Below are 25,641 nucleotides of genomic sequence, written 5' to 3' on the forward strand. Positions count from 1 at the left end.
ATATCTTATATGAGTTTGTATTTCAGGATCTGAGGATGACAATAACATGTCGCTGGGACTCGCTCTCACCACTGACGACAGCGCATCTAACATACTGGTAATCCTCTCTCCTCTCCCGTCCCTCCTCTCTCCAGTCTCTCCTCTCCTGTCACCAGTCTCCAGTCTCTCCTCTTCCGTCTCTCCTCTCCAGTCTCCAGTCTCTCCTCTTCAGTCTCTCCTCTCCAGTCTCTCCTCTCCAGTCTCCAGTCTCTCCTATACCGTCTCTCCTCTCCAGTATCCAGTCTCTCCTCTCCCGTCTCTCTTCTCCCGTCTCTCCTCTCCAGTCTCCAGTCTCTCCTCTCCCGTCTCTCTTCTCCTGTCTCTCCTTTCCTGATCTCTCCCATCCTTCCTCTCTCCTCTCCCGTCTCTCCTCTCCCGTCCCTCCTCTGTCCTCTCCCGTCTCTGCCATCTCTCCTCTATTCTCTCCCGTCTCTCCTCTCCGTCCCTCCTCTGCCCTCTCCCATCTCTCCCGTCTCTCCTCTCTCTCCTCTCCTCTCCCGTGTCTACTCTCCCAACTTTCAGGTCTCTCCTCTCCCATCTCTCCTCTCCCGTCCCTCCTCTGTCCTCTCCTGTCTCTCAGGTCTCTCCTCTCCTGTCTCTCCTCTCCCATCTCTCCTTTCCCATCTTTCCTGTCTCGTCTTGTCTCTGCTCTCCCATCTCTCCTCTCCCGTCTCTCCTCTACTGTCTCTCAGGTCTCTCCTCTCCCATCTCTCCTCTCCCGTCTCCTGTCTCTCCTCTCCCGTCCCTCCTCTCCCATCTCTCCTCTCCTGTCTCTCATCTCCCATCTCTTCTCTCCCGTCTCTCCTCTCCGTCCCTCCTCTGCCCTCTCCCATCTCTCCCGTCTCTCCTCTCTCTCCTCTCCTCTCCCGTGTCTACTCTCCCAACTTTCAGGTCTCTCCTCTCCCATCTCTCCTTTCCCATCTTTCCTGTCTCGTCTCTGCTCTCCCATCTCTCCTCTCCCGTCTCTCATCTACTGTCTCTCAGGTCACTCCTCTCCCGTCTCCTCTCTCTCCTCTCCCGTCCCTCCTCTCCCATCTCTCCTCTCCTGTCTCTCCTCTCCCATCTCTTCTCTCCCGTCTCTCCTCTCTGTCCCTCCTCTGCCCTCTCCCATCTCTCCCGTCTCTCCTCTCTCTCCTCTCCTCTCCCGTGTCTACTCTCCCAACTTTCAGGTCTCTCCTCTCCCATCTCTCCTCTCCCGTCCCTCCTCTGTCCTCTCCTGTCTCTCAGGTCTCTCCTCTCCTGTCTCTCCTCTCCCATCTCTCCTTTCCCATCTTTCCTGTCTCGTCTTGTCTCTGCTCTCCCATCTCTCCTCTCCCGTCTCTCCTCTACTGTCTCTCAGGTCTCTCCTCTCCCATCTCTCCTCTCCCGTCTCCTGTCTCTCCTCTCCCGTCCCTCCTCTCCCATCTCTCCTCTCCTGTCTCTCATCTCCCATCTCTTCTCTCCCGTCTCTCCTCTCCGTCCCTCCTCTGCCCTCTCCCATCTCTCCCGTCTCTCCTCTCTCTCCTCTCCTCTCCCGTGTCTACTCTCCCAACTTTCAGGTCTCTCCTCTCCCATCTCTCCTTTCCCATCTTTCCTGTCTCGTCTCTGCTCTCCCATCTCTCCTCTCCCGTCTCTCATCTACTGTCTCTCAGGTCACTCCTCTCCCGTCTCCTCTCTCTCCTCTCCCGTCCCTCCTCTCCCATCTCTCCTCTCCTGTCTCTCCTCTCCCATCTCTTCTCTCCCGTCTCTCCTCTCTGTCCCTCCTCTGCCCTCTCCCATCTCTCCCGTCTCTCCTCTCTCTCCTCTCCTCTCCCGTGTCTACTCTCCCAACTTTCAGGTCTCTCCTCTCCCGTCTCTCCTCTCCCGTCCCTCCTCTGTCCTCTCCTGTCTCTCAGGTCTCTCCTCTCCTCTCCCGTCTCTCTCCTCTACCGTCCCTCCTCTCTCCTCTCCTGTCTCTCCTCTCCCATCTCTCCTTTCCCATCTTTCCTGTTTCGTCTCGTCTCTCTCTCCCATCTCTCCTCTCCCGTCTCTCTCCTCTACCGTCCCTCCTCTCTCCTCTCCTGTCTCTCCTCTCCCATCTCTCATTTCCCATCTTTCCTGTCTCGTCTCGTCTCTGCTCTCCCATCTCTCCTCTCCCGTCTCTCCTCTACTGTCTCTCAGGTCTCTCCTCTCCCATCTCTCCTCTCCCGTCTCCTTTCTCTCCTCTCCCGTCCCTCCTTTCCCATCTCTCCTCTCCTGTCTCTCCTCTCCCATCTCTTCTCTCCCGTCTCTCCTCTCCGTCCCTCCTCTGCCCTCTCCCAACTCTCCCGTCTCTCCTCTCTCTCCTCTCCTCTCCCGTGTCTACTCTCCCAACTTTCAGGTCTCTCCTCTCCCATCTCTCCTTTCCCATCTTTCCTGTCTCGTCTCGTCTCTGCTCTCCCATCTCTCCTCTCCCGTCTCTCCTCTACTGTCTCTCAGGTCTCTCCTCTCCCGTCTCCTGTCTCTCCTCTCCCGTCCCTCCTCTCCCATCTCTCCTCTCCTGTCTCTCCTCTCCCATCTCTTCTCTCCCGTCTCTCCTCTCCGTCCCTCCTCTGCCCTCTCCCATCTCTCCTGTCTCTCCTCTCTCTCCTCTCCTCTACCGTGTCTACTCTCCCAACTTTCAGGTCTCTCCTCTCCTGTCCCTCCTCTGTCCTCTCCTGTCTCTCAGGTCTCTCCTCTCCCATCTCTCTCCTCTACCGTCCCTCCTCTCTCCTCTTCTGTCTCTCCTCTCCCATCTCTCCTTTCCCATCTTTCCTGTCTCGTCTCGTCTCTGCTCTCCCATCTCTCCTCTCCCGTCTCTCCTCTACTGTCTCTCAGGTCTCTCCTCTCCCGTCTCCTGTCTCTCCTCTCCCATCTCTCCTCTCCTGTCTCTCCTCTCCCATCTCTTCTCTCCCGTCTCTCCTCTCCGTCCCTCCTCTGCCCTCTTCCATCTCTCCCGTCTCTCCTCTCTCTCCTCTCCTCTCCCGTGTCTACTCTCCCAACTTTCAGGTCTCTCCTCTCCTGTCCCTCCTCTCCCGTCCCTCCTCTGCCCTCTCCTGTCTCTCAGGTCTCTCCTCTCCCGTCTCTCTCCTCTACCGTCCCTCCTCTCTCCTCTCCTGTCTCTCCTCTCCCATCTCTCCTGTCTCGTCTCTGCTCTCCCATCTCTCCTTTCCCATCTTTCCTGTCTCGTCTCGTCTCTGCTCTCCCATCTCTCCTCTCCCGTCTCTCCTCTACTGTCTCTCAGGTCTCTCCTCTCCCGTCTCCTGTCTCTCCTCTCCCGTCCCTCCTCTCCCATCTCTCCTCTCCTGTCTCTCCTCTCCCATCTCTTCTCTCCCGTCTCTCCTCTCCGTCCCTCCTCTGCCCTCTCCCATCTCTCCCGTCTCTCCTCTCTCTCCTCTCCTCTCCCGTGTCTACTCTCCCAACTTTCAGGTCTCTCCTCTCCCGTCTCTCCTCTCCCGTCCCTCCTCTGTCCTCTCCTGTCTCTCAGGTCTCTCCTCTCCCGTCTCTCTCCTCTACCGTCCCTCCTCTCTCCTCTCCTATCTCTCCTCTCCCATCTCTCCTTTCCCATCTTTCCTGTCTCGTCTCATCTCTGCTCTCCCGTCTCTCCTCTCCCGTCTCTCTCCTCTACCGTCCCTCCTCTCTCCTCTCCTGTTTCTCCTCTCCCATCTCTCCTTTCCCATCTTTCCTGTCTCGTCTCATCTCTGCTCTCCCATCTCTCCTCTCCCATCTCTCTCCTCTACCGTCCCTCCTCTCTCCTCTCCTGTTTCTCCTCTCCCATCTCTCCTTTCCCATCTTTCCTGTCTCGTCTCATCTCTGCTCTCCCATCTCTCCTCTCCCGTCTCTCTCCTCTACCGTCCCTCCTCTCTCCTCTCCTGTCTCTCCTCTCCCATCTCTCCTTTCCCATCTTTCCTGTCTCGTCTCGTCTCTGCTCTCCCATCTCTCCTCTCCCGTCTCTCTCCTCTACCGTCCCTCCTCTCTCCTCTCCTGTTTCTCCTCTCCCATCTCTCCTTTCACATCTTTCCTGTCTCGTCTCGTCTCTGCTCTCCCATCTCTCCTCTCCCGTCTCTCCTCTACTGTCTCTCAGGTCTCTCCTCTCCCATCTCTCCTCTCTCCTCTCCCGTCTCCTGTCTCTCCTCTCCCATCTCTCCTCTCCCGTCTCTCCTCTCCCATCTCTCCTCTCCCGTCTCTCCCAGTAAGCGGCTCTTTTGAGCTCAGTGTAAATCCATTGATTGCACATCATAGAGAGAGATGGTCTGCGCCAGAATAATCTGCAGATCAGTCACATAGTTACATATTAGTGCTACTGTATAATAAATACTAGGAACACATAACTGGTGCACATGTAACGGCAATAATTACCTGGGTGATGGTTTTTAAACTGTCACCATGGTGTATTTCAAGGACATTACAAATGCTATATACTGTAGTGATATACAGATGTAGCCATGCTCGTCTTTGCTGTAGCGAAGGTTGGCGTTGTAAGGCGTACTAAGGCGCAACAGATTCCACAGCATGCAATACACAGCTTCACCACTGGGTGGCGATTGCGCCATCAATGAAAACTACAGTGCTGAATACAATAGCAGCAGATGGATATAGCACAGAATACTATACAATTCAATAGCAAGCCCTGACAAGCAGGCCAGTCGTGTACTGTAGTAAAAAATAAAAGAATGAATTACACAATGACACCGTCCCTGTTCGGGACGCGTACCTGAGGCACCAGCTACGTAACGCGCTCACCTTACCCACTCAGCCACGCAAGCCAGTCATGGCTGCAGCCACCCCTGTTTAGTATGTGATGTTAAGCGTGCGTCTTTATGCTATGTAAGGTGTACAATACAATATCAATAGCAGGCTCAGCATGCGGTGGCATTGTATAGAAGTGAATGATGCTGGGAGAGTTCAGCAGAGTGCCCGAGCGTTACTGAACATGAATTCAACTCATTTTGTGAATGCTGAGAGTGCGTCTTCTAACCACCAAAATTACAGTATGTGTGCCAGTTTGCGTCACTTCTACAGTAAGGTGCACTACAGAGTCATTAGCGCTTTAGAGTCCAACGCAGCTTGGTGGCATACAGCAGCATACAGATGAAGCTTGGGAGGAGGTGCCGAGCCCAGTGACTGTTTACACTGCCTGAATGTGATTGGCCGGATTATCAGGGATCACCGTCCGCTGACACAATATTGTTTTCAGTGCTGTATATTTCACCCGTGGAGCATTCGCCACCTAGTGGTTAAACTGTGTACTGCATGGCGCTATGAGCACAGATGTAAGAGGGTGTACAGTACCAGTGTGAGTAGTATAGGGGGGTGTAGTGTGAGGACTATATTTGATTCTTGTGGAAAGTGTGAGTGATGTTAGAGTGAAGGCCATTCTGTAATATGTGTGTTATCTCCCTTCCAGGCGTGTGGGCCGACCCTGCAGAGGACATGTGGGCAGAACATCTATGTAAATGGACGCTGCTACCAGCTGGACCGAAACCTGAGAACACAAGACACCATACCGGCTTCTCTACCAGGTACCTCCATGGTCACTACATGCATCTACGTACATAGGTGAGGGAGAGCCACGCCTTATCTCATAGTATCTGATTCCTATTACACCTACAATGGGGGCTGACCTCCATCCAGGTACATAGGTGAGGGAGAGCCACGCCTTATCTCATAGTATCTGATTCCCATTACACCTACAATGGGGGCTGACCTCCATCCAGGTACATAGGTGAGGGAGAGCCACGCCTTATCTCATAGTATCTGATTCCTATTACACCTACAATGGGGGCTGACCTCCATCCAGGTACATAGGTGAGGGAGAGCCACGCCTTATCTCATAGTATCTGATTCCCATTACACTTACAATGGGGGCTGACCTCCATACAGGTACATAGGTGAGGGAGAGCCACGCCTTATCTCATAGTATCTGTATCCCATTACACCTACAATGGGGGCTGACCTCCATCCAGGTACATAGGTGAGGGAGAGCCACGCCTTATCTCATAGTATCTGTATCCCATTACACCTACAATGGGGGCTGACCTCCATCCAGGTACATAGGTGAGGGAGAGCCACGCCTTATCTCATAGTATCTGTATCCCATTACACCTACAATGGGGGCTGACCTCCATCCAGGTACATAGGTGAGGGAGAGCCACGCCTTATCTCATAGTATCTGATTCCTATTACACCTACAATGGGAGCTGACCTCCATCCAGGTACATAGGTGAGGGAGAGCCACGCCTTATTTCATAGTATCTGTATCCCATTACACCTACAGTGGGGGCTGACCTCCATCCAGGTACATAGGTGAGGGAGAGCCTCGCCTTATCTCATAGTATCTGTATCCTATTACACCTACAATGGGGGATGACCTCCTTCCTGGTACATAGGTGAGGGAGAGCCACGCCTTATCTCATAGATTCTGATTCCTATTACACCTACAATGGGGGCTGACCTCCATCCAGGTACATAGGTGAGGGAGAGCCACGCCTTATCTCATAGTATCTGATTCCCATTACACTTACAATGGGGGCTGACCTCCATCCAGGTACATAGGTGAGGGAGAGCCACGCCTTATCTCATAGTATCTAATTCACATTACTACTACAATGGGGGCTGACCTCCATCCAGGTACATAGGTGAGGGAGAGCCACGCCTTATCTCATAGTATCTGATTCCTATTACACCTACAATGGGGGCTGACCTTCATCCAGCTACATAGGTGAGGGAGAGCCACGCCTTATCTCATAGTATCTTATTCCTATTACACCTACAATGGGGGATGACCTCCATCCAGGTACATAGGTGAGGGAGAGCCCCGCCTTATTTCATAGTATCTGATTCCCATTACACTTACAATGGGGGCTGACCTCCATCCAGGTACATAGGTGAGGGAGAGCCACGCCTTATCTCATAGTATCTGTATCCCATTACACCTACAATGGGGGCTGACCTCCATCCAGGTACATAGGTGAGGGAGAGCCACGCCTTATCTCATAGTATCTGATTCCCATTACACCTACAATGGGGGATGACCTCCATCCAGGTACATAGGTGAGGGAGAGCCACGCCTTATCTCATAGTATCTGATTCCCATTACTTCTACAATGGGGGCTGACCTCCATCCAGGTACATAGGTGAGGGAGAGCCACGCCTTATCTCATAGTATCTGATTCCTATTACTTCTACAATGGGGGCTGACCTCCATCCAGGTACATAGGTGAGGGAGAGCCACACCTTATCTCATAGTATCTGTATCCCATTACTTCTACAATGGGGGCTGACCTCCATCCAGGTACATAGGTGAGGGAGAGCCACGCCTTATCTCATAGTATCTGATTCCCATTACTTCTACAATGGGGGCTGACCTCCATCCAGGTACATAGGTGAGGGAGAGCCACGCCTTATCTCATAGTATCTGTATCCTATTACACCTACAATGGGGCCTGACCTCCATCCAGGTACATAGGTGAGGAAGAGCCACGCCTTATCTCATAGTATCTGATTCCTATTACACCTACAATGGGGGCTGACCTCCATCCAGGTACATAGGTGAGGGAGAGCCACGCCTTATCTCATAGTATCTGTATCCTATTACACCTACAATGGGGGCTGACCTCCATCCAGGTACATAGGTGAGGGAGAGCCACGCCTTATCTCATAGTATCTGTATCCTATTACACCTACAATGGGGGCTGACCTCCATCCAGGTACATAGGTGAGGGAGAGCCACGCCTTATCTCATAGTATCTGATTCCCATTACATCTACAATGGGGGCTGACCTCCATCCAGGTACATAGGTGAGGGAGAGACACGCCTTATCTCATAGTATCTATATCCCATTACACCTACAATGGGGGCTGACCTCCATCCAGGTACATAGGTGAGGGAGAGCCACGCCTTATCTCATAGTATCTGATTCCCATTACTTCTACAATGGGGGCTGACCTCCATCCAGGTACATAGGTGAGGGAGAGACACGCCTCATCTCATAGTATCTGATTCCCATTACACCTACAATGGGGGCTGACCTCCATCCAGGTACATAGGTGAGGGAGAGCCACGCCTTATCTCATAGTATCTGATTCCCATTACACCTACAATGGGGGATGACCTCCATCCAGGTACATAGGTGAGGGAGAGCCACGCCTTATCTCATAGTATCTGATTCCCATTACTTCTACAATGGGGGCTGACCTCCATCCAGGTACATAGGTGAGGGAGAGCCACGCCTTATCTCATAGTATCTGATTCCTATTACACCTACAATGGGGGCTGACCTCCATCCAGGTACATAGGTGAGGGAGAGCCACGCCTTATCTCATAGTATCTGTATCCCATTACACCTACAATGGGGGCTGACCTCCATCCAGGTATATAGGTGAGGGAGAGATACGCCTTATCTCATAGTATCTGATTCCCATTACACCTATAATGGGGGATGACCTCCATCCAGGTACATAGGTGAGGGAGAGCCACGCCTTATCTCATAATATCTGATTCCTATTACACCTACAATGGGGGCTGACCTCCATCCAGGTACATAGGTGAGGGAGAGCCACGCCTTATCTCATAGTATCTGATTCCCATTACATCTACAATGGGGGCTGACCTCCATCCAGGTACATAGGTGAGGGAGAGCCACGCCTTATCTCATAGTATCTGATTCCCATTACATCTACAATGGGGGCTGACCTCCATCCAGGTACATAGGTGAGGGAGAGCCACGCCTTATCTCATAGTATCTGATTCCCATTACATCTACAATGGGGGCTGACCTCCATCCAGGTACATAGGTGAGGGAGAGCCACGCCTTATCTCATAGTATCTGATTCCCATTACTTCTACAATGGGGGCTGACCTCCATCCAGGTACATATGTGAGGGAGAGACACGCCTTATCTCATAGTATCTGATTCCCATTACACCTACAATGGGGGCTGACCTCCATCCAGGTACATAGGTGAGGGAGAGCCACGCCTTATCTCATAGTATCTGATTCCCATTACTTCTACAATGGGGGCTGACCTCCATCCAGGTACATAGGTGAGGGAGAGACACGCCTTATCTCATACTATCTGATTCCCATTACACCTACAATGGGGGCTGACCTCCATCCAGGTACATAGGTGAGGGAGAGCCACGCCTTATCTCATAGTATCTGATTCCCATTACACCTACAATGGGGGATGACCTCCATCCAGGTACATAGGTGAGGGAGAGCCACGCCTTATCTCATAGTATCTGATTCCCATTACTTCTACAATGGGGGCTGACCTCCATCCAGGTACATAGGTGAGGGAGAGCCACGCCTTATCTCATAGTATCTGATTCCTATTACACCTACAATGGGGGCTGACCTCCATCCAGGTACATAGGTGAGGGAGAGACACGCCTTATCTCATAGTATCGGATTCCCATTATACCTACAATGGGGCATGACCTCCATCCAGGTACATAGGTGAGGGAGAGCCACGCCTTATCTCATAATATCTGATTCCTATTACACCTACAATGGGGGCTGACCTCCATGCAGGTACATAGGTGAGGGAGAGCCACGCCTTATCTCATAGTATCTGATTCCTATTACACCTACAATGGGGGCTGACCTCCATCCAGGTACATAGGTGAGGGAGAGCCACGCCTTATCTCATAGTATCTGATTCGCATTACTACTACAATGGGGGCTGACCTCCATCCAGGTACATAGGTGAGGGAGAGCCACGCCTTATCTCATAGTATCTGATTCCCATTACACCTACAATGGGGGATGACCTCCATCCAGGTACATAGGTGAGGGAGAGCCACGCCTTATCTCATAATTTCTGATTCCTATTACACCTACAATGGGGGCTGACCTCCATCCAGGTACATAGGTGAGGGAGAGCCACGCCTTATCTCATAGTATCTGATTCCCATTACATCTACAATGGGGGCTGACCTCCATCCAGGTACATAGGTGAGGGAGAGCCACGCCTTATCTCATAGTATCTGATTCCCATTACATCTACAATGGGGGCTGACCTCCATCCAGGTACATAGGTGAGGGAGAGCCACGCCTTATCTCATACTATCTGATTCCCATTACACCTACAATGGGGGATGACCTCCATCCAGGTACATAGGTGAGGGAGAGCCACGCCTTATCTCATAGTATCTGATTCCTATTACACCTACAATGGGGGCTGACCTCCATCCAGGTACATAGGTGAGGGAGAGCCACGCCTTATCTCATAGTATCTGATTCCCATTACACTTACAATGGGGGCTGACCTCCATCCAGGTACATAGGTGAGGGAGAGCCACGCCTTATCTCATAGTATCTAATTCACATTACTACTACAATGGGGGCTGACCTCCATCCAGGTACATAGGTGAGGGAGAGCCACGCCTTATCTCATAGTATCTGATTCCTATTACACCTACAATGGGGGCTGACCTTCATCCAGCTACATAGGTGAGGGAGAGCCACGCCTTATCTCATAGTATCTTATTCCTATTACACCTACAATGGGGGATGACCTCCATCCAGGTACATAGGTGAGGGAGAGCCCCGCCTTATTTCATAGTATCTGATTCCCATTACACTTACAATGGGGGCTGACCTCCATCCAGGTACATAGGTGAGGGAGAGCCACGCCTTATCTCATAGTATCTGATTCCCATTACATCTACAATGGGGGCTGACCTCCATCCAGGTACATAGGTGAGGGAGAGCCACGCCTTATCTCATAGTATCTGATTCCCATTACATCTACAATGGGGGCTGACCTCCATCCAGGTACATAGGTGAGGGAGAGCCACGCCTTATCTCATAGTATCTGATTCCCATTACTTCTACAATGGGGGCTGACCTCCATCCAGGTACATATGTGAGGGAGAGACACGCCTTATCTCATAGTATCTGATTCCCATTACACCTACAATGGGGGCTGACCTCCATCCAGGTACATAGGTGAGGGAGAGCCACGCCTTATCTCATAGTATCTGATTCCCATTACTTCTACAATGGGGGCTGACCTCCATCCAGGTACATAGGTGAGGGAGAGACACGCCTTATCTCATACTATCTGATTCCCATTACACCTACAATGGGGGCTGACCTCCATCCAGGTACATAGGTGAGGGAGAGCCACGCCTTATCTCATAGTATCTGATTCCCATTACACCTACAATGGGGGATGACCTCCATCCAGGTACATAGGTGAGGGAGAGCCACGCCTTATCTCATAGTATCTGATTCCCATTACTTCTACAATGGGGGCTGACCTCCATCCAGGTACATAGGTGAGGGAGAGCCACGCCTTATCTCATAGTATCTGATTCCTATTACACCTACAATGGGGGCTGACCTCCATCCAGGTACATAGGTGAGGGAGAGACACGCCTTATCTCATAGTATCTGATTCCCATTATACCTACAATGGGGCATGACCTCCATCCAGGTACATAGGTGAGGGAGAGCCACGCCTTATCTCATAATATCTGATTCCTATTACACCTACAATGGGGGCTGACCTCCATGCAGGTACATAGGTGAGGGAGAGCCACGCCTTATCTCATAGTATCTGATTCCTATTACACCTACAATGGGGGCTGACCTCCATCCAGGTACATAGGTGAGGGAGAGCCACGCCTTATCTCATAGTATCTGATTCGCATTACTACTACAATGGGGGCTGACCTCCATCCAGGTACATAGGTGAGGGAGAGCCACGCCTTATCTCATAGTATCTGATTCCCATTACACCTACAATGGGGGATGACCTCCATCCAGGTACATAGGTGAGGGAGAGCCACGCCTTATCTCATAATATCTGATTCCTATTACACCTACAATGGGGGCTGACCTCCATCCAGGTACATAGGTGAGGGAGAGCCACGCCTTATCTCATAGTATCTGATTCCCATTACATCTACAATGGGGGCTGACCTCCATCCAGGTACATAGGTGAGGGAGAGCCACGCCTTATCTCATACTATCTGATTCCCATTACACCTACAATGGGGGATGACCTCCATCCAGGTACATAGGTGAGGGAGAGCCACGCCTTATCTCATAGTATCTGATTCCTATTACACCTACAATGGGGGCTGACCTCCATCCAGGTACATAGGTGAGGGAGAGCCACGCCTTATCTCATAGTATCTGATTCCCATTACACTTACAATGGGGGCTGACCTCCATCCAGGTACATAGGTGAGGGAGAGCCACGCCTTATCTCATAGTATCTAATTCACATTACTACTACAATGGGGGCTGACCTCCATCCAGGTACATAGGTGAGGGAGAGCCACGCCTTATCTCATAGTATCTGATTCCTATTACACCTACAATGGGGGCTGACCTTCATCCAGCTACATAGGTGAGGGAGAGCCACGCCTTATCTCATAGTATCTTATTCCTATTACACCTACAATGGGGGATGACCTCCATCCAGGTACATAGGTGAGGGAGAGCCCCGCCTTATTTCATAGTATCTGATTCCCATTACACTTACAATGGGGGCTGACCTCCATCCAGGTACATAGGTGAGGGAGAGCCACGCCTTATCTCATAGTATCTGTATCCCATTACACCTACAATGGGGGCTGACCTCCATCCAGGTACATAGGTGAGGGAGAGCCACGCCTTATCTCATAGTATCTGATTCCCATTACACCTACAATGGGGGATGACCTCCATCCAGGTACATAGGTGAGGGAGAGCCACGCCGTATCTCATAATATCTGATTCCTATTACTTCTACAATGGGGGCTGACCTCCATCCAGGTACATAGGTGAGGGAGAGCCACACCTTATCTCATAGTATCTGTATCCCATTACTTCTACAATGGGGGCTGACCTCCATCCAGGTACATAGGTGAGGGAGAGCCACGCCTTATCTCATAGTTTCTGATTCCCATTACTTCTACAATGGGGGCTGACCTCCATCCAGGTACATAGGTGAGGGAGAGCCACGCCTTATCTCATAGTATCTGTATCCTATTACACCTACAATGGGGGCTGACCTCCATCCAGGTACATAGGTGAGGAAGAGCCACGCCTTATCTCATAGTATCTGATTCCTATTACACCTACAATGGGGGCTGACCTCCATCCAGGTACATAGGTGAGGGAGAGCCACGCCTTATCTCATAGTATTTGTATCCTATTACACCTACAATGGGGGCTGACCTCCATCCAGGTACATAGGTGAGGGAGAGCCACGCCTTATCTCATAGTATCTGTATCCTATTACACCTACAATGGGGGCTGACCTCCATCCAGGTACATAGGTGAGGGAGAGCCACGCCTTATCTCATAATATCTGATTCCTATTACTTCTACAATGGGGGCTGACCTCCATCCAGGTACATAGGTGAGGGAGAGCCACACCTTATCTCATAGTATCTGTATCCCATTACTTCTACAATGGGGGCTGACCTCCATCCAGGTACATAGGTGAGGGAGAGCCACGCCTTATCTCATAGTTTCTGATTCCCATTACTTCTACAATGGGGGCTGACCTCCATCCAGGTACATAGGTGAGGGAGAGCCACGCCTTATCTCATAGTATCTGTATCCTATTACACCTACAATGGGGGCTGACCTCCATCCAGGTACATAGGTGAGGAAGAGCCACGCCTTATCTCATAGTATCTGATTCCTATTACACCTACAATGGGGGCTGACCTCCATCCAGGTACATAGGTGAGGGAGAGCCACGCCTTATCTCATAGTATCTGTATCCTATTACACCTACAATGGGGGCTGACCTCCATCCAGGTACATAGGTGAGGGAGAGCCACGCCTTATCTCATAGTATCTGTATCCTATTACACCTACAATGGGGGCTGACCTCCATCCAGGTACATAGGTGAGGGAGAGCCACGCCTTATCTCATAGTATCTGATTCCCATTACATCTACAATGGGGGCTGACCTCCATCCAGGTACATAGGTGAGGGAGAGACACGCCTTATCTCATAGTATCTATATCCCATTACACCTACAATGGGGGCTGACCTCCATCCAGGTACATAGGTGAGGGAGAGCCACGCCTTATCTCATAGTATCTGATTCCCATTACTTCTACAATGGGGGCTGACCTCCATCCAGGTACATAGGTGAGGGAGAGACACGCCTTATCTCATAGTATCTGATTCCCATTACACCTACAATGGGGGCTGACCTCCAGCCAGGTACATAGGTGAGGGAGAGCCACGCCTTATCTCATAGTATCTGATTCCCATTACACCTACAATGGGGGATGACCTCCATCCAGGTACATAGGTGAGGGAGAGCCACGCCTTATCTCATAGTATCTGATTCCCTTTACTTCTACAATGGGGGCTGACCTCCATCCAGGTACATAGGTGAGGGAGAGCCACGCCTTATCTCATAGTATCTGATTCCTATTACACCTACAATGGGGGCTGACCTCCATCCAGGTACATAGGTGAGGGAGAGCCACGCCTTATCTCATAGTATCTGTATCCCATTACACCTACAATGGGGGCTGACCTCCATCCAGGTATATAGGTGAGGGAGAGATACGCCTTATCTCATAGTATCTGATTCCCATTACACCTATAATGGGGGATGACCTCCATCCAGGTACATAGGTGAGGGAGAGCCACGCCTTATCTCATAATATCTGATTCCTATTACACCTACAATGGGGGCTGACCTCCATCCAGGTACATAGGTGAGGGAGAGCCACGCCTTATCTCATAGTATCTGATTCCCATTACATCTACAATGGGGGCTGACCTCCATCCAGGTACATAGGTGAGGGAGAGCCACGCCTTATCTCATAGTATCTGATTCCCATTACATCTACAATGGGGGCTGACCTCCATCCAGGTACATAGGTGAGGGAGAGCCACGCCTTATCTCATAGTATCTGATTCCCATTACATCTGCAATGGGGGCTGACCTCCATCCAGGTACATAGGTGAGGGAGAGCCACGCCTTATCTCATAGTATCTGATTCCCATTACTTCTACAATGGGGGCTGACCTCCATCCAGGTACATATGTGAGGGAGAGACACGCCTTATCTCATAGTATCTGATTCCCATTACACCTACAATGGGGGCTGACCTCCATCCAGGTACATAGGTGAGGGAGAGCCACGCCTTATCTCATAGTATCTGATTCCCATTACTTCTACAATGGGGGCTGACCTCCATCCAGGTACATAGGTGAGGGAGAGACACGCCTTATCTCATACTATCTGATTCCCATTACACCTACAATGGGGGCTGACCTCCATCCAGGTACATAGGTGAGGGAGAGCCACGCCTTATCTCATTGTATCTGATTCCCATTACACCTACAATGGGGGATGACCTCCATCCAGGTACATAGGTGAGGGAGAGCCACGCCTTATCTCATAGTATCTGATTCCCATTACTTCTACAATGGGGGCTGACCTCCATCCAGGTACATAGGTGAGGGAGAGCCACGCCTTATCTCATAGTATCTGATTCCTATTACACCTACAATGGGGGCTGACCTCCATCCAGGTACATAGGTGAGGGAGAGACACGCCTTATCTCATAGTATCTGATTCCCATTATACCTACAATGGGGCATGACCTCCATCCAGGTACATAGGTGAGGGAGAGCCACGCCTTATCTCATAATATCTGATTCCTATTACACCTACAATGGGGGCTGACCTCCATGCATGTACATTGGTGAGGGAGAGCCACGCCTTATGTCATAGTATCTGATTCCTATTACACTTACAATGGGGGCTGACCTCCATCCAGGTACATAGGTGAGGGAGAGCCACGCCTTATCTCATAGTATCTGATTCGCATTACTACTACAATGGGGGCTGACCTCCATCCATGTACATAGGTGAGGGAGAGCCACGCCTTATCTCATAGTATCTGATTCCCATTACACCTACAATGGGGGATGACCTCCATCCAGGTACATAGGTGAGGGAGAGCCACGCCTTATCTCATAATATCTGATTCCTATTACACCTACAATGGGGGCTGACCTCCATCCAGGTACATAGGTGAGGGAGAGCCACGCCTTATCTCATAGTATCTGATTCCCATTACATCTACAATGGGGGCTGACCTCCATCCAGGTACATAGGTGAGGGAGAGCCACGCCTTATCTCATACTATCTGATTCCCATTACATCTACAATGGGGGCTGACCTCCATCCAGGTACATAGGTGAGGGAGAGCCACGCCTTATCTCATAGTATCTGATTCCTATTACACCTACAATGGGGGCTGACCTCCATCCAGGTACATAGGTGAGGGAGAGCCACGCCTTATCTCATAGTATCTGATTCCCATTACACCTACAATGGGGGCTGACCTCCATCCAGGTACATAGGTGAGGGAGAGCCACGCCTTATCTCATAGTATCTAATTCCCATTACACCTACAATGGGGGCTGACCTCCATCCAGGTACATAGGTGAGGGAGAGCCACACCTTATCTCATAGTATCTGATTCCTATTACACCTACAATGGGGGCTGACCTCCATCCAGGTACATAGGTGAGGGAGAGCCACGCCTTATCTCATAGTATCTGATTCCCATTACACCTACAATGGGGGCTGACCTCCATCCAGGTACATATGTGAGGGAGAGCCACGCCTTATCTCATAGTATCTGATTCGCATTACTACTACAATGGGGGCTGACCTCCATCCAGGTACATAGGTGAGGGAGAGCCACGCCTTATCTCATAGTATCTGATTCCTATTACACCTACAATGGGGGCTGACCTTCATCCAGCTACATAGGTGAGGGAGAGCCACGCCTTATCTCATAGTATCTGATTCCTATTACACCTACAATGGGGGCTTACCTCCATCCAGGTACATAGGTGAGGGAGAGCCACGCCTTATCTCATAGTATCTGATTCCTATTACACCTACAATAGGCGCTGACCTCCATCCAGGTACATAGGTGAGGGAGAGCCACGCCTTATCTCATAGTATCTGATTCCTATTACACCTACAATGGGGGATGACCTCCATCCAGGTACATAGGTGAGGGAGAGCCACGCCTTATCTCATAGTATCTGTATCCTATTACACCTACAATGGGGGATGACCTCCATCCAGGTACATAGGTGAGGGAGAGCCACGCCTTATCTCATAGTATCTGATTCCTATTACACCTACAATGGGGGCTGACCACCATCCAGGTACATAGGTGAGGGAGAGCCACGCCTTATCTCATAGTATCTATATCCCATTACTTCTACAATGGGGGCTGACCTCCATCCAGGTACATAGGTGAGGGAGAGACACGCCTTATCTCATAGTATCTGTATCCCATTACACCTACAATGGGGGCTGACCTCCATCCAGGTACATAGGTGAGGGAGAGCCACGCCTTATCTCATAGTATCTGTATCCCATTACACCTACAATGGGGGATGACCTCCATCCAGGTACATAGGTGAGGGAGAGCCACGCCTTATCTCATAGTATCTGATTCACATTACTACTACAATGGGGGCTGACCTCCATCCAGGTACATAGGTGAGGGAGAGCCACGCCTTATCTCATAGTATCTGATTCCTATTACACCTACAATGGGGGATGACCTCCATCCAGGTACATAGGTGAGGGAGAGACACGCCTTATCTCATAGTATCTGTATCCCATTACACCTACAATGGGGGATGACCTCCATCCAGGTACATAGGTGAGGGAGAGCCACGCCTTATCTCATAGTATCTGATTCACATTACTACTACAATGGGGGCTGACCTCCATCCAGGTACATAGGTGAGGGAGAGCCACGCCTTATCTCATAGTATCTGATTCGCATTACTACTACAATGGGGGCTGACCTCCATCCAGGTACATAGGTGAGGGAGAGCCACGCCTTATCTCATAGTATCTGATTCCCATTACACCTACAATGGGGGATGACCTCCATCCAGGTACATAGGTGAGGGAGAGCCACGCCTTATCTCATAATATCTGATTCCTATTACACCTACAATGGGGGCTGACCTCCATCCAGGTACATAGGTGAGGGAGAGCCACGCCTTATCTCATAGTATCTGATTCCCATTACATCTACAATGGGGGCTGACCTCCATCCAGGTACATAGGTGAGGGAGAGCCACGCCTTATCTCATACTATCTGATTCCCATTACATCTACAATGGGGGCTGACCTCCATCCAGGTACATAGGTGAGGGAGAGCCACGCCTTATCTCATAGTATCTGATTCCTATTACACCTACAATGGGGGCTGACCTCCATCCAGGTACATAGGTGAGGGAGAGCCACGCCTTATCTCATAGTATCTGATTCCCATTACACCTACAATGGGGGCTGACCTCCATCCAGGTACATAGGTGAGGGAGAGCCTCGCCTTATCTCATAGTATCTAATTCCCATTACACCTACAATGGGGGCTGACCTCCATCCAGGTACATAGGTGAGGGAGAGCCACACCTTATCTCATAGTATCTGATTCCTATTACACCTACAATGGGGGCTGACCTCCATCCAGGTACATAGGTGAGGGAGAGCCACGCCTTATCTCATAGTATCTGATTCCCATTACACCTACAATGGGGGCTGACCTCCATCCAGGTACATATGTGAGGGAGAGCCACGCCTTATCTCATAGTATCTGATTCGCATTACTACTACAATGGGGGCTGACCTCCATCCAGGTACATAGGTGAGGGAGAGCCACGCCTTATCTCATAGTATCTGATTCCTATTACACCTACAATGGGGGCTGACCTTCATCCAGCTACATAGGTGAGGGAGAGCCACGCCTTATCTCATAGTATCTGATTCCTATTACACCTACAATGGGGGCTTACCTCCATCCAGGTACATAGGTGAGGGAGAGCCACGCCTTATCTCATAGTATCTGATTCCTATTACACCTACAATAGGCGCTGACCTCCATCCAGGTACATAGGTGAGGGAGAGCCACGCCTTATCTCATAGTATCTGATTCCTATTACACCTACAATGGGGGATGACCTCCATCCAGGTACATAGGTGAGGGAGAGCCACGCCTTATCTCATAGTATCTGTATCCTATTACACCTACAATGGGGGATGACCTCCATCCAGGTACATAGGTGAGGGAGAGCCACGCCTTATCTCATAGTATCTGATTCCTATTACACCTACAATGGGGGCTGACCACCATCCAGGTACATAGGTGAGGGAGAGCCACGCCTTATCTCATAGTATCTATATCCCATTACTTCTACAATGGGGGCTGACCTCCATCCAGGTACATAGGTGAGGGAGAGACACGCCTTATCTCATAGTATCTGTATCCCATTACACCTACAATGGGGGCTGACCTCCATCCAGGTACATAGGTGAGGGAGAGCCACGCCTTATCTCATAGTATCTGTATCCCATTACACCTACAATGGGGGATGACCTCCATCCAGGTACATAGGTGAGGGAGAGCCACGCCTTATCTCATAGTATCTGATTCACATTACTACTACAATGGGGGCTGACCTCCATCCAGGTACATAGGTGAGGGAGAGCCACGCCTTATCTCATAGTATCTGATTCCTATTACACCTACAATGGGGGATGACCTCCATCCAGGTACATAGGTGAGGGAGAGACACGCCTTATCTCATAGTATCTGTATCCCATTACACCTACAATGGGGGATGACCTCCATCCAGGTACATAGGTGAGGGAGAGCCACGCCTTATCTCATAGTATCTGATTCACATTACTACTACAATGGGGGCTGACCTCCATGCAGGTACATAGGTGAGGGAGAGCCACGCCTTATCTCATAGTATCTGATTCCTATTACACCTACAATGGGGGATGACCTCCATCCAGGTACATAGGTGAGGGAGAGACACGCCTTATCTCATAGTATCTGTATCCCATTACACCTACATTGGGGGCTGACCTCCATCCAGGTACATAGGTGAGGGAGAGCCACGCCTTACCTCATAGTATCTGTATCCCATTACACCTACAATGGGAGCTGACCTCCATCCAGGTACATAGGTGAGGGAGAGCCACGCCTTATCTCATAGTATCTGATTCCCATTACTTCTACAATGGGGGCTGACCTCCATCCAGGTACATAGGTGAGGGAGAGCCACGCCTTATCTCATAGTAACTGATTCCTATTACACCTACAATGGGGGCTGACCTCCATCCAGGTACATAGGTGAGGGAGAGCCATGCCTTATCTCATAGTATCTGATTCCTATTACACCTACAATGGGGGCTGACCTCCATCCAGGTACATAGGTGAGGGAGAGCCACGCCTTATCTCATAGTATCTGTATCCTATTACACCTACAATGGGGGATGACCTCCATCCAGGTACATAGGTGAGGGAGAGCCACGCCTTATCTCATAGTATCTGATTCCTATTACACCTACAATGGGGGATGACCTCCATCCAGGTACATAGGTGAGGGAGAGCCTCGCCTTATCTCATAGTATCTCATTCCCATTACACCTACAATGGGGGCTCACCTCCATTGAGGTACATAGGTGAGGGAGAGCCACGCCTTATCTCATAGTATCTGATTCCCATTACACCTACAATGGGGGATGACCTCCATCCAGGTACATAGGTGAGGGAGAGACACGCTTTATCTCATAGTATCTGATTCCCATTACACCTACAATGGGGGATGACCTCCATCCAGGTACATAGGTGAGGGAGAGCCACGCCTTATCTCATAGTATCTGATTCCTATTACACCTACAATGGGGGCTGACCTCCATCCAGGTACATAGGTGAGGGAGAGCCACGCTTTATCTCATAGTATCTGATTCCTATTACACCTACATTGGGGGCTGACCTTCATCCAGGTACATAGGTGAGGGAGAGCCACGCCTTATCTCATAGTATCTGTATCCCATTACACCTACAATGAGGGCTGACCTCCATCCAGGTACATAGGTGAGGGAGAGCCACGCCTTATCTCATAGTATCTGTATCCTATTACACCTACAATGGGGGCTGACCTCCATCCAGGTACATAGGTGAGGGAGAGCCACGCCTTATCTCATAGTATCTGATTCCTATTACACCTACAATGGGGGCTGACCTCCATGCAGGTACATAGGTGAGGGAGAGCCACGCCTTATCTCATAGTATCTGTATCCCATTACACCTACAATGGGGGCTGACCTCCATCCAGGTACATAGGTGAGGGAGAGCCACGCCTTATCTCATAGTATCTGTATCCTATTACACCTACAATGGGAGCTGACCTCCATCCAGGTACATAGGTGAGGGAGAGCCACGCCTTCTCATAGTATCTGTATCCCATTACACCTACAATGGGAGCTGACCTCCATCCAGGTACATAGCTGAGGGAGAGACACGCCTTATCTCATAGTATCTGATTCCCATTACTTCTACAATGGGGGCTGACCTCCACCCAGGTACATAGGTGAGGGAGAGCCACGCCTTATCTCATAGTATCTGATTCCCATTACATCTACAATGGGGGCTGACCTCCATCCAGGTACATAGGTGAGGGAGAGCCACGCCTTATCACATAATATCTGATTCCCATTACACTTACAATGGGGGCTGACCTCCATCCAGGTACATAGGTGAGGGAGAGCCACGCCTTACCTCATAGTATCTGTATCCCATTACACCTACAATGGGAGCTGACCTCCATCCAGGTACATAGGTGAGGGAGAGACACGCCTTATCTCATAGTATCTGATTCCCATTACTTCTACAATGGGGGCTGACCTCCACCCAGGTACATAGGTGAGGGAGAGCCACGCCTTATCTCATAGTATCTGTATCCCATTACACCTTCAATGGGGGCTGACCTCCACCCAGGTACATAGGTGAGGGAGAGCCACGCCTTATCTCATAATATCTGTATCCCATTACACCTACAATGGGGGCTGACCTCCATCCAGGTACATAGGTGAGGGAGAGCCACGCCTTATCTCATAGTATCTGATTCCCATTACACTTACAATGGGGGCTGACCTCCATCCAGGTACATAGGTGAGGGAGAGCCACGCCTTATCTCATAGTATCTGTATCCCATTACACTTACAATGGGGGCTGACTTCCATCCAGGTACATAGGTGAGGGAGAGCCACGCCTTATCTCATAATATCTGTATCCCATTACACCTACAATGGGGGCTGACCTCCATCCAGGTACATAGGTGAGGGAGAGCCACGCCTTATCTCATAGTATCTGATTCCCATTACACTTACAATGGGGGCTGACCTCCATCCAGGTACATAGGTGAGGGAGAGCCACGCCTTATCTCATAACATCTGTATCCCATTACACCTACAATGGGGGCTGACCTCCATCCAGTTACATAGGTGAGGGAGAGCCATGCCTTATCTCATAGTATCTGATTCCCATTACACTTACAATGGGGGCTGACCTCCATCCAGGTACATAGGTGAGGGAGAGCCACGCCTTATCTCATAGTATCTGTATCCCATTACACTTACAATGGGGGCTGACTTCCATCCAGGTACATAGGTGAGGGAGAGACACGCCTTATCTCATAGTATCTGATTCCTATTACACCTACAATGGGGGCTGACCTCCATCCAGGTACATAGGTGAGGGAGAGACACGCCTTATCTCATAGTATCTGATTCCTATTACACCTACAATGGGGGCTGACCTCCATCCAGGTACATAGGTGAGGGAGAGCCACGCCTTATCTCATAGTATCTGATTCCTATTACACCTACAATGGGGGCTGACCTCCATCCAGGTACATAGGTGAGGAAGAGCCACGCCTTATCTCATAGTATCTGATTCCTATTACACCTACAATGGGGGCTGACCTCCATCCAGGTACATAGGTGAGGGAGAGCCACGCCTTATCTCATAGTATCTGATACCTATTACACCTACAATGGGGGCTGACCTCCATCCAGGTACATAGGTGAGGGAGAGCCACGCCTTATCTCATAGTATCTATATCCCATTACTTCTACAATGGGGGATGACCTCCATCCAGGTACATAGGTGAGGGAGAGACACGCCTTATCTCATAGTATCTGTATCCCATTACACCTACAATGGGGACTGACCTCCATCCAGGTACATAGGTGAGGGAGAGCCACGCCTTATCTCATAGTATCTGATTCCCATTACACCTACAATGGGGGCTGACCTCCATCCAGGTACATAGGTGAGGGAGAGCCACGCCTTATCTCATAGTATCTGATTCCCATTACACCTACAATGGGGGCTGACCTCCATCCAGGTACATATAGGAGATGTGAGAATGGAGGAACAGAGAGCGAGTCTTGTGTGTGTCTCGTTTATTTGTATAGTTGCTATTATGTTTTAGATGATGTGTAATATACAGACTTAAATATAAATGTATGTGGCTTAATCCCCAACTCTCCATTTATCATTATTTAAACAAAAACGTGTATATGTTTTATGGTGGCCTCTTTGCTACTGTCAGCTCGCTCCTCTGCCCACCCCCGCTTCAGCTCACTTCTTCACTCTCTGCTCTTGACTTTGCCACCTACTTCACATTCAAAATTTGACTCCATTCGTCAGGACATAACATCCCACCAGAACCTGAGCAACCCCCCTCCTCCATTCCCCGACCTCCCTCTCCTTCCCTCCTACCAACTCTGACATCTTTCTTCCCCGTATCTGGAGAGGAAGTCATTGTCCTCATCCGGACCTCACCCCCCTCCCCATTTGACCCTATTCCCTACCACTTCCTCCGCTTCGTCTCTCCTTCTGCCTATTCCCATCTTGCCCATCTACTCAATCTCTCACTCTCATCAGGCACTGTCCCCTCTGCCTTCATGCATGCAGTTGACTCCCCTATTCTTAAACCTATCATTGATCCACACACTCTCTCCAACTACCAACCCATCTCTCTCCTCCCTTTTGCCTCCAAACTCCTTGAGCATATTGTCTACAACCACCTTACTTCCTTTCTTTGCTCACACTCACTACTTGACCCATTCCAGTTTGGCTTCCGTCCTCTCCACTCCACTGAAACTGCCTTCACGAAAGTATGCAATGACCTCCATGCTGCCAGATCCAAGGGACACTACTCTCTGCTTATTCTCCTTGATCTCTCTGCTGCTTTTGACACTGTGGACCACCCTTTCCTACTGCAAATCCTTCACTCCATTGGTCTGCGTGATACTGCCCTCTCCTGGCTGTCTTCCTACCTCTCTGACCATTCATTCTCTGTCTCCTCTCATGACTCCACCTCCCCCTCACTTCCACTATCTGTAGGTGTCCACCAAGGTTCTGTCCTTGGTCCTCTTCTCCCTCTATACATTCTCTTTAGGTGAGCTCATTAGCTCTTTTGACTTACAATATCATCTCTACGCTGATGATACTCAAATCTACCTTTCCTCCCCTGACCTCTTACCTGCTCTCCTCACTTGTATCTCCAACTGTCTCTCTGCTATCTCCTCCTGGATGTCCCAGCACTTTCTTACACTTTACATGTCTAAGAGCTGATCATCTTCCCTCCCTCCCACATAACCTCGTCTCCCACAATCTCATTATCTATTGATGGCACTACTATCTTTGCTAGCCCCCAAGTTTGATGTCTTGGAGTAATCCTCAACTCCTCCCTCTCCATCACACCACACATTCAGCACCTCTCACAAACCTGCCGTTTCCATCTCAAAATCATCTCCAGGATCAGACCCTTTCTCACACAGGATGCTACGAAGACTCTTATCCACTCACTGGTCATCTCCAGACTGGACTACTGTAATCTCCTCCTATCTAGCCTCCCTGAAAATACCTCTCTCCACTCCAATTATTATTATTATCCATTATTTTTATGGTGCCACAAGGGATCTGCAGCGCCCATTACACAGTACATAAACAAATGAGCAAACTAGAAAACAGCACTCACAGTTCAATACAGAGGCGTAACTCTGGAAGGCAACGGAGTCATCTGCCGCCGGGCTCCTGCTCTGAAGGGGGGCACCTCTTCCCTCATTCTGTGACACCATTCTATTAAGTTCATTGATAGCCGCCGCTATCTCTTCAGTGGCCGACTTCCACTCTGGTCCCTGCACCTTACAAATCACACCCTTTTTATTATAGATATACATTTTACAAGTATCACACCCAGGATTAGAACCCACACCCTATTACACTGGAAGCAGACACCTTACTGATGAAGCTGTTTGCGCCGGTATAGGAAATATGATAATTCTAACTATATGAAGATACTTCTCTGACAATTACACGTGACTTCATATAGTTTAATTTCTCAATCTTCCTATGCAGGAGCAAATAGATCTGTCAGTAAGGTGCCTGTTGTCAGTGTAACAGGTCATGGGTTCTAATCCTGGTTATGACTGCTAAGAAATGTGATTTTAAAATAAAAGACAGTTAAATGTATCTATAAAGTATATACATTTTTATTTCAGAACACTCCATATTATATACATATATTTAGCTAAATTAAGGGGGGGGGGCACCAATATTTATCTTGCCTCCGGGCAACTGGGACGAACTTATGCCACTGGTTCAATACCAATATATCCTCAATGCTGCTGCCCATCTCATCTTCCTCACCAAACGCACTACGTCCACCTCTCCTCTCTTACTAGCCCTTCATTTACACCCCTACCACTTCAGAATCTAATTCAAGCTTCTCACAC

General features: G+C 49.8%; 1 protein-coding gene across 1 annotated transcript in view; it reads left to right on the forward strand.

Moving 5' to 3' along the window:
• LOC134945905 (integrin alpha-M-like) overlaps positions 1-25,641 on the forward strand; it is a 234,564-nt gene that overhangs the window by 22,758 nt on the left and 186,165 nt on the right. The window contains exons 4-5 of the mRNA XM_063935462.1: positions 27-97; positions 5,423-5,537. Of these exons, the coding sequence (XP_063791532.1) occupies positions 27-97; positions 5,423-5,537 (186 nt within the window). The remainder of the gene's footprint in view (positions 1-26; positions 98-5,422; positions 5,538-25,641) is intronic.

Source organism: Pseudophryne corroboree, chromosome 7 (assembly GCF_028390025.1).
Source record: "Pseudophryne corroboree isolate aPseCor3 chromosome 7, aPseCor3.hap2, whole genome shotgun sequence".
Lineage (NCBI taxonomy): Eukaryota > Metazoa > Chordata > Amphibia > Anura > Myobatrachidae > Pseudophryne > Pseudophryne corroboree.